General features: G+C 43.2%; 1 protein-coding gene across 1 annotated transcript; it reads right to left on the bottom strand.

Moving 5' to 3' along the window:
- Positions 1 to 216: 216 nt before the first annotated feature.
- On the bottom strand, positions 217 to 7,723 carry LOC147455195 (putative serine/threonine-protein kinase At1g54610). The gene is made up of 8 exons (XM_086514026.1): positions 6,719 to 7,723; positions 6,251 to 6,535; positions 5,758 to 6,075; positions 2,445 to 2,672; positions 2,205 to 2,305; positions 2,004 to 2,118; positions 1,420 to 1,908; positions 217 to 1,142 (listed from the first exon to the last, which is right to left on the bottom strand). The coding sequence occupies exons 1-8, from the start codon at positions 7,082 to 7,084 to the stop codon at positions 771 to 773; spliced, it is 2,274 nt and encodes a 757-aa protein (XP_086370152.1). The 5' UTR covers positions 7,085 to 7,723; the 3' UTR covers positions 217 to 770.
- Between the last annotated feature and the right edge of the window lie 901 nt (positions 7,724 to 8,624).

Below are 8,624 nucleotides of genomic sequence, written 5' to 3'. Positions count from 1 at the left end.
AGGCCAGTCCCTGCCAAACAGGAGAGTTAGATTAGCCTTTACTTTTACCTGCATGCCAACCACCCTTCCTCTCTAACATCTCTTGACTACTCCAATGATAAGCATACCTTCAGGTTCTACAGTTCACCATTTCATTCAACAAATTCTTCAAACTCTCACAGATGAAATTGAGCACTCTCGACACTGATTAAAAATCAAATAATTGTGAACATTGAGGAAGGCAATAAAACCCACTTTGACAATGCCAATATCTTCAAAATTGAAATTACAAGAATAGCTATGCTACTCGGACAAAACTAAGCACTTCAGTAGACCTTGCACAGACCTACGCCATCATAAATGTTCGAGCCAGCTCGAGATATATGGCCACAACAGCTGCTTGTTGCACAAGTGAACCTTAAGCACCAGTGTCATTGCAGCTTTGGAGTCTTGATTCTTCTAAAGTACAACATTTATCCTTTACATCAATTCGATTGTGGTGCAAGCCAAGCCTTCACCGCCCGCCACATCCAATCTCAACATAAACAGTGGACGGACTAGCCAGCAGAAGGAATACAGTCCTATGCCAGGATCTTGATTGTTCTTGCCGTGCTATGTCTCTTTTCACATGCCAGATTTTACACGTATGGCTTGATGTATATGCTCGTCTACAACAGCTTGTACTGGTTATTACGGTGCCACATATCCTTCAAATGGTTGAGGTCAGTGGTTGACCTTACTCCAGCAATCCCGACGACATTTTTGCATGTCTGCAAATGAAGCTTACGCCTTCATACTTCCTGCTCTTTCTCATAGTTTTCTATTACAGATGAAAGCCCTTGCCCTTGTTCGGGTCCACCGACCTCAACAATTTCCCCAGACCCTGCTGGTGGCCTTGGTGGTTTCCAGCGACCGCTCCCAGACTTCGGCGGTACTCCATGGGTAAGTGCGGATTCGGGTGCCTCTACTCTTTGAGTAGAGCCTGTCATCCATGCACTATGAGGTAAATGCTGTTGTCGCTGGGCTTTGCCCCTGTCTATTCGAGATCGGCGGACAGCCTGCTGTACTTGGCGCTCATGCTCTCCGAGTATGTGATCAAGATTTGCTGAGGGGTGTAGCAATGGTCCTGAGAAGTGTATTCGATCAGCCTGTTTGGCAAGGACCTGCACAGTGCAGCCGTTTCCTTAGTTCGACTTTCAAAAATTCTGATCCACATCCCTAGCCATCCATTGAATGCACATCCCAAGCATGTATTTCAACAGGTATGATTGTGAAATCACAAACATTTCAGATTCTGCATGGCCATGAGTACTGTCTCCTAGTTCTACATAAACTAAAAACACCTACACTACTAAATCAGACTCCCTTTAACTATCATCTTCATTGAATTAGCATCTAAAAATTACAGAGAGCCAATGAAATGCAACAATCCCTTCTTACCAAAGCCGGTGGGTCACATCGTGTGGATTCCTTACGCTCTTCAGCACCCTTTGAAAACGTTTCTGCTCGTTGGAAGTCTCTCTGCAGCTTAACTGAATCTGAAGACTCCAAAAATCCGTGCTTTCTTGCCTGTGAACCATCATGGACGCCAGCACTGTTACCATTACTCCTCGAAGCTAATGCATGTACACCAGCGGTTACATCAACAGCCTGCGGCTTCAGGTCTGGATTAGTCATAGACGTGCTGGATCGTGATGAAGGAAAGGGAGGAAGCGCTGAAGTATTGCCTTCCTTTTGCCTTCTAAGTGCAACACCAGTATTCCCAACAGACGCAGAACGAATATTTGAAACAGCGTGAGCACCGGTTCCACCTGCTCCGTCAGCTGGGCGAGGAGGATCGATGGGAAATCCCACAGCAGAATCATCTTGCTTGGGATTGAATTTCTCACTTTTGCTCTTTGAGGCAACATGAGAGGATAACCTTCGTTTCTGCCATCACAGCACTTAAAAAGTCAGACCACAGACAGACGCTTAACGGGCGCCTGGGAAGTGGAAGTCTCAACAGTCTTGCCATCGAGATTTACCTGGATAGATACTGCCAACTCAGCATTTGCATCTGGAGCAGGCATAGCCTTGCTTGTATAGGAGGCTTTTTTCGTAATATCTGCTCCATGTACCCTTCCACCAGCAGCTCTTTGCCTGATCAGGTGAAACAAAGAATACAAGAGACATAAACCGATTGTTTTGCATAGACCGTTCTATTCTCGATAGCAAAAAACAATTACCTTCTTGCTTCTTCATCCCGTAATTTTGCATCGAACTCTTTGCTTGGAGGATACTTGGGAAGGCTTGAAGGATCACATGCCAGTGGTTTTGTGGTGAAGAACTGAAACAGGAAAATCATGAAGTCCACAGCAAAACACATGAAGGGTGAAAAGAGGTTGTGGGTAACTTGCAAGGCAGTTCACAAGTACGCAATTTTGAGCTTTCTACCAAAGATGAGAAAGGACAAGAACACTTCTTACTTCACTTCTAAGAGCAGATGCTGCTGTTCCTCTATCAGCTGGTTCTATTGCAAGCAATGTCTCTAGAGAGGTCAATGCAGACTGCGGGAATTCTTTGAATGTTTCAGCAATGCACCGCTTGTATGGTTGCTTTGGCTTGAATATAGTTGCATGAGGAAGCTTTGACTTTTTCCAATACTCTTCAGATGGGGAGCCACACAGTTTAAATATTTTGTGCAGCTGCTCTACCTATAAAACACTCCAACATTTGAACCACACTTCGCAATGAATAGTGTCAAAAAGTACCTTCAATGTATACTGGAAAAAAAAACCCTGCCCAAAAAAAAACCAACAGCACTAATATCCTCATGCACAAAAAGCAAGCATATGAGCGAACCGAATAGTCCATAGATCACGCTAACAAGTAATCAAGGACAGTTATCTAAGAAAAGAATTGGCCAATGGAAACTTGAAACTAAAAGTATTGTTACAACAAGATATGGTCAATAGTACAAGGTGGCAAACACTTAAAAATTACCTCTAACTTTGTCCACTATGCATGAGTAGAGTGGTTCCTGTGAACAACTTTTAAGTTAAAACCAGGTCTCAAGAGACCAAAGTATAGAACATCAAAACTAGAAAAGAACACTGCTAGCTCTTTCATGAGCTAAAGTTAGCCCACAAGACAGGTAGCTATGCAAACTCTTGACTAAAGAAAACAAGAAACAAGTGCATGAACCCCAATGTTTAGGAGAGAGAAGAAGCATAACCGCAGTAAACCTTTGACAAACCATGGTCACAGGGGACGCCCATTTTTGGGCTTCCTGTCCTCACTTGCTGTCCCGCCCTCTTTGTTAGACTAAAAATCCATTTGAGCCCCGTTCCCCGTCCCCACTCCTCGGGACGCGTCCCTTGTGACTATGTTACAAACTCTTTAGTGAAATTTTAAACAAACAAATGCGTTATACATATGCCTAGATGAACCTAGGAAAAGCCCATCATGCATATTGAATACTACGAGATCCCCACTAACACAATAAGTGCCCATTAGTATACCTTCATAAGTTCAAATAGTGTGAACTCACGAATTATAAGAGGGAATAAAGCACTCATAAAACTATAAAAGCAAGGGACACAAGAAAAGAAAAGAAAAAACAAAAACAAACAAACTAAATCACTTTGTTTGCTAAGAAACAAAAATAGATAAAACACAACATTATTGACTTATAAATGTTTGTGAAGCCAACTACTGAACTGTGGCCACTAACGCCAAAGGCCCAAGGGCTTCTGAGTCTAGCCTTTTTGCCCTTACAACATAAGGTTTTCAGCATCAGACTTACTACTTCATACTCATTGAACATAATCATAAGACAAAAGAGAAAGGTCTGTCTTCATATAAGCTATGAAGTGAGTCATAATTCCATGATACAAAAGTCATTACTCTCTTCCTCTACCACTATCCCTCTTATCACTCACAATTTCAATATTGCTCCTCTCTGCTGTCTACTTGAGCTACACACTCTCCACATTGAGCGTCCCCCTGCCCGCCCAATATCAATGTTCAGCTGTGCATTTTGCACTTGCATCGACATCACCACCGTTGGACGCGAAGCACCACCCAGCATGGCTCACACTGCAAAGCCCCGGTTGATACTATCACTGTCGTCTTCTCCATAATCGACATATCACATACAGGAAAGAAGAACGGCCAAAAGAATGGATCAGAAAGGGGGATCCGGCAGGAAGACAAGGGGTGAAGGAAGGGGATCCTGAGGAGAATCATCCCATACGATTAGTATAATAATGGCATTTGATGAAACAAGGGAGTGCACCTCCATTTATGTATGAAATTTTGTGATTATGTTGGAAAATTTTGCAATGCCCTTCTCAAACCTCTTACTTATCAAACCATTTAATTTACACCAATGTTCATGCTGCTCCTTTGGAGCTTTAAACCTTGAATCTTAAGGCATTTCGCTTTGAGAATGAGGCTTAAGGAAGGCATATCTTGCTCAAATTTTTCTTATGTATCGTGTTAGGGTAGTAATCTTGGATAAAAAAACATTACAATTGTCATAACATCGAACTATACTATTTGTGCACGATCATACTTGAGGACATGGGGATTGAGGAGGAAAAACTTAGAGGAGATTACCTTCATCAAAGGCTAGACCTCGAGTGCCAAATAACTGCCAAAAAGCCATTTTTTAATTCATACTGGCACAATGCTGTTTCAAAATGGCTCTCAAAACCTCGTCTCACTTATTAAATCTAGAAGTTTTATTAGCCCCTTACATTTATCATCTTCTCATCCAAATCGGCCCTTAAGTCATCACATTAGACCAAGAGGTTTGGGGAGCAACCTGGAGCCACAGGGGTGTAAATAAGAGCATAGAGAGCGGACAGCCGATGCATCAAAGGCCATTCTCAACCAAGCAGAAGTATCCAAATCAGCCATTGTGTCATCACGTTAGCCCAAGAGGTACCTCATATGAGGAACAACCAGGCGCCACCGGGGTGTAAATCAGAGCATTGAGAGTGAACAGGCAATATGGCATAGCTACTCTCGATATGGTCATCTTTGAAGGGAACGTGGCAAATGTTAAAAGATAGCAAAGGCTGTAAAAACAAAGGCAAAGCCTGTTGCGGCAATGGCATACATAGCCACCTCGCTCATAGGCAGAAACATATAGAGAGGTGCTGCAGACGGACTGCCCAGTAGCAGTGGCTAAAGTCACGGGGCCCACAGCAGGCAAGACTGGCTGGAGAAGTTGCTTCGACAATTGGCTGGCTTTTTTCTTTTAAAACCAAGAAAACTCTCTTGCATTAATTCAATTGTTGCAAAGCCTGGAAGCAATTTGATGCCTGAGTGCTCTTTTTTTTCTTTGAAACCTCTTGCAAGGGTCAGTTCTTTAGCAGTTCGTAGTCACTTGCTCTAGCCAATTCATATACTTCCATGCATAGTTTCTTATGGACTTGACAAGAGGCCGTATCTGGAGCTACTGAGTATGCCCTTGGGTACGAGTGTCATGCTGCCCTATTGGACAATGAAACGCTCAACTAGGAGTGGTCAATCACAGACAGAGGGAGCCGCCTCAACAAGACAAATTTGGAGGTGCGAAGCGAGCTCGCACCAACAATGTTCGTACAAGACATTGCTGCAAACTTTGTATAAAAAAAAGTGGGAGAATGGAAATGAACCAAAACTTCTACAAAAATGGTTGAAGTGTTTTCTCCCTTTCCTTCACATTTTTCTACCAATCACCTGACCTGGTTGGTGTCAATGCAAGATATCTTAACATGGGAGATCTAAAATTGTAAAAATGGCTCTCACCTCAGTTCTGCCGGGCATGATAGGCTTTCCTGCCAGTAACTCTGCTAAGATACAGCCTGTGCTCCACAAATCAACTGCAACCCCATATTCTGTTGCCCCCAGCAGAAGCTCCGGAGGCCGATACCATAAAGTAACCACACGACTGGTCAATGGATGCTTTTGGTCTGGGTGAAAAAAAGTTGCCAATCCAAAATCAGCAATCTTTAAAACGCCCCCATTGTCCAGTAGTAAATTGGATCCTTTGATGTCACGGTGGAGGACACCACGACTGTGACAATGATCAAGTCCTTGAAGTAGTTGTTGTAGATAGCATTTCACCTGTTTCACCACAATGCAAACCATAAAAAACTTGTGACCGAACTCTACAAGAGAATAGAAAGAGCTAGACCAAGAAAGGAAAAATAGATATAGAAACACTTGCCTTCCTCAAAGAAGATACCAAAATTCACTCATTGAAATCAAAAAGCGAGAGACTGCTCACGAAGCTACCTACCTGTGGTTCTGTAAATGTTGTTCCCGGAGAAGCTGCAAGGCCAGCTAAATCATGCTCCATATACTCAAAAACAAGGTAAAGGCTGCAAGACATTCTTGATGTAACCAAGCCTTCCAGCTTGACAACATTTGGATGATCTAATCTCCTTAGCACTTGAATCTCTCGAGCCATGAACCGCACACTTTCTGGTTCCAAGTTGTCAAATCTCACCTTTTTGAGAGCCACAATCTTTCCAGTCTCCAAATCACGAGCTTTGTAAACATTGCTGTATGTACCTTGACCAATCTGACCAAAAAAACTGACAAAGATCAAAAGAGGCCTTGCAATCTGGGCATACAAAGGAAAAGGGATAACCCAACTCAAGACATACAAGACTTTGTTTCTCTGTTCTGTTCAAGCTAGAAGCTCATTGTTCCTCAAACACAAATTGCAAGGCCACTCTCACGCTCAAAGGCATGCTATGATTACCTTGTCAAGCTTTTCAAAAGAATCTGCTCTCCTAGGTATCCATCCTCTTATGGCATCTCCAGCTACCGCAGAGAGCCAAGCAGGCCAACCAGCTGCAACTTGCTCACCCTCTATATGTTTAGGAGGGTTGCTCAATCTGGGGTTTGTTTCCACTGGCATCCACTGATTATCTCTCCTCTGCTCCAAAGAAACCACATGCGACGCTGCATTCCCATTAGTGGAAACTCTTTCTTTGCCACTTGCAACATCTGCAGAATAATTCAACCTCCCAGAGGAAGACGATCTTCTCTTGGAAACATGGAGCTTCTCCTGTCTGTGCTCATCATCCCGCAAACTACGGGCTTCCTTAGCACAAATGCAGCCCATTTGAGAGCCTTATCTTGAATGCTTTCCTGAAGCTTCCTGCTGCCCACAAGGTCACCTTGACAGAAAGCAGCAGAGAGCTCGAGAAGACACAGCCATGGAGCAAACAATGTGGCTACACTGCCTCCAAAGAGACACTTTTCCTTAAAAAAGGAGACTCTGTAACAGAAGAAGGACAGCCTTCTCCGCAAAGAGAGTCTTCCGTCTGAAAAGAACCCTAATTCTGAGTGCCTGAAGTCCTTGGAAAACCCTAACCTTCCAAGAAGCCGACAGGGGTCTCAAGGAACTCCCTGATGCGCGAGAATGCAGCATCCGAAGGTGCAAAGAGTAGATAGGAACAGGGATGAAGGGGACAGCCCAGTAAGTGGGAGTGTGGGTGTGGGTTGTAATGGGGTGTATGTGGGTGTGTGTAGGCGTGCGTGGGAGAGTGTGAGAGAGAGTGAGTGAGGGAGTGAGAGTGTGGCCGTGATGCTGCTGAGAGAGCTAAATTAGGTCAAAAGGAGTTTACAACAGAGCACATGTTTGGCGGCACCCGAGTGAAGCGGAACCTTTGTCTGAGGAAAGAGAGTGAGAGCTCTCGAAGAACCAAGCAAAGCAAAACCCAAGCTGTAGCCTGTAAGGTAACGACTACTTTCCCTTGCAACAATTTTCCCTGTGATTATTAAACAATTCCTAACATGCTAGCCTTGATACCCATATTATGGTGCTTGTGCCTATACAAAACGACCACACATTTTCCTGAATCTTTACATGCTTTTGTTTGTGGGATTCCAATTTAAGCTCATATAACTGATGCACCAAACCCATTCTGAGAAAGTTAAGTCCCTTTTGGAAATCCTACATGCTTTTGCCACCTTCTGAGGTTAGTCCTCGCCCTTTCCCCCTTCTCCCTCTTGCATATGCCAATTGGTGAGGAATGAAAATTGACAGTTACAATTTTGTCATCAAAATCTCTGCATGGTAACTTAGTTTTTTGTGTAACTTGGTTTGTTGGTAAAGGCTGAAAAAGAAACATCTATTGAGCAATGATCCTTGGTCTCTTTGTTGAGACTGCACCACATTAAAAACCACTTGAACAAGGAAACTAGCCACACAGACTTCAATGCACCAAGCACATTGAATTGCATAGTGTCTATTCAAAGCTTCTGCATAGGTTTTCCATACTACGAAAAGTCAAATGGAAGAATCATATGGTTGAGGCGTGGTTTAAGAAATAAACATGATTTCTTTGAAATGTTGCGTAGTCTTTCATAATAACAAGCTCCTTAACTGCTTTGTGGGTAACAACTTGTATGTTGATTCTCATAGCCCAATGGATGAGAACATGTAAGAGTTGTGACCTAAGGAGGAAAGATATGGGTCATTGCCTCCCAATTCTTCAGGAGATTTTATAGTATCTCTATAAGATATATGTGCAAAGACTTGGAAGATTGGGTTTTCCAAGAATGATCAGCTCCGTGGAGGGAAAGGAATGAAAAGACAACTGATTATGTTATGTACTCAAGTCGTTAAATTCTGCTTCTTCCACCATATTCGGAAGTCC

Source organism: Adiantum capillus-veneris, chromosome 6, assembly GCF_014529385.1.
Source record: "Adiantum capillus-veneris isolate H3 chromosome 6, ASM1452938v2, whole genome shotgun sequence".
Lineage (NCBI taxonomy): Eukaryota > Viridiplantae > Streptophyta > Polypodiopsida > Polypodiales > Pteridaceae > Adiantum > Adiantum capillus-veneris.
Note: the sequence above shows the minus strand (reverse complement) of the source record. Positions and strands in the feature narration are given on the sequence as shown.

Bases quoted from the DNA above. Each gene is read 5' to 3' on its own strand.
- LOC147455195 (XM_086514026.1), bottom strand. From the start codon at position 7,084: ATGGGCTGCATTTGTGCTAAGGAAGCCCGTAGTTTGCGGGATGATGAG. The intron at 6,076-6,250 runs GTAGGTAGCTTC...GTGGTGAAACAG, and splicing joins CAACATTTACAGAACCACAG to GTGAAATGCTATCTACAACA. The intron at 2,119-2,204 runs GTAATTGTTTTT...TCACCTGATCAG, and splicing joins CGGGATGAAGAAGCAAGAAG to GCAAAGAGCTGCTGGTGGAA.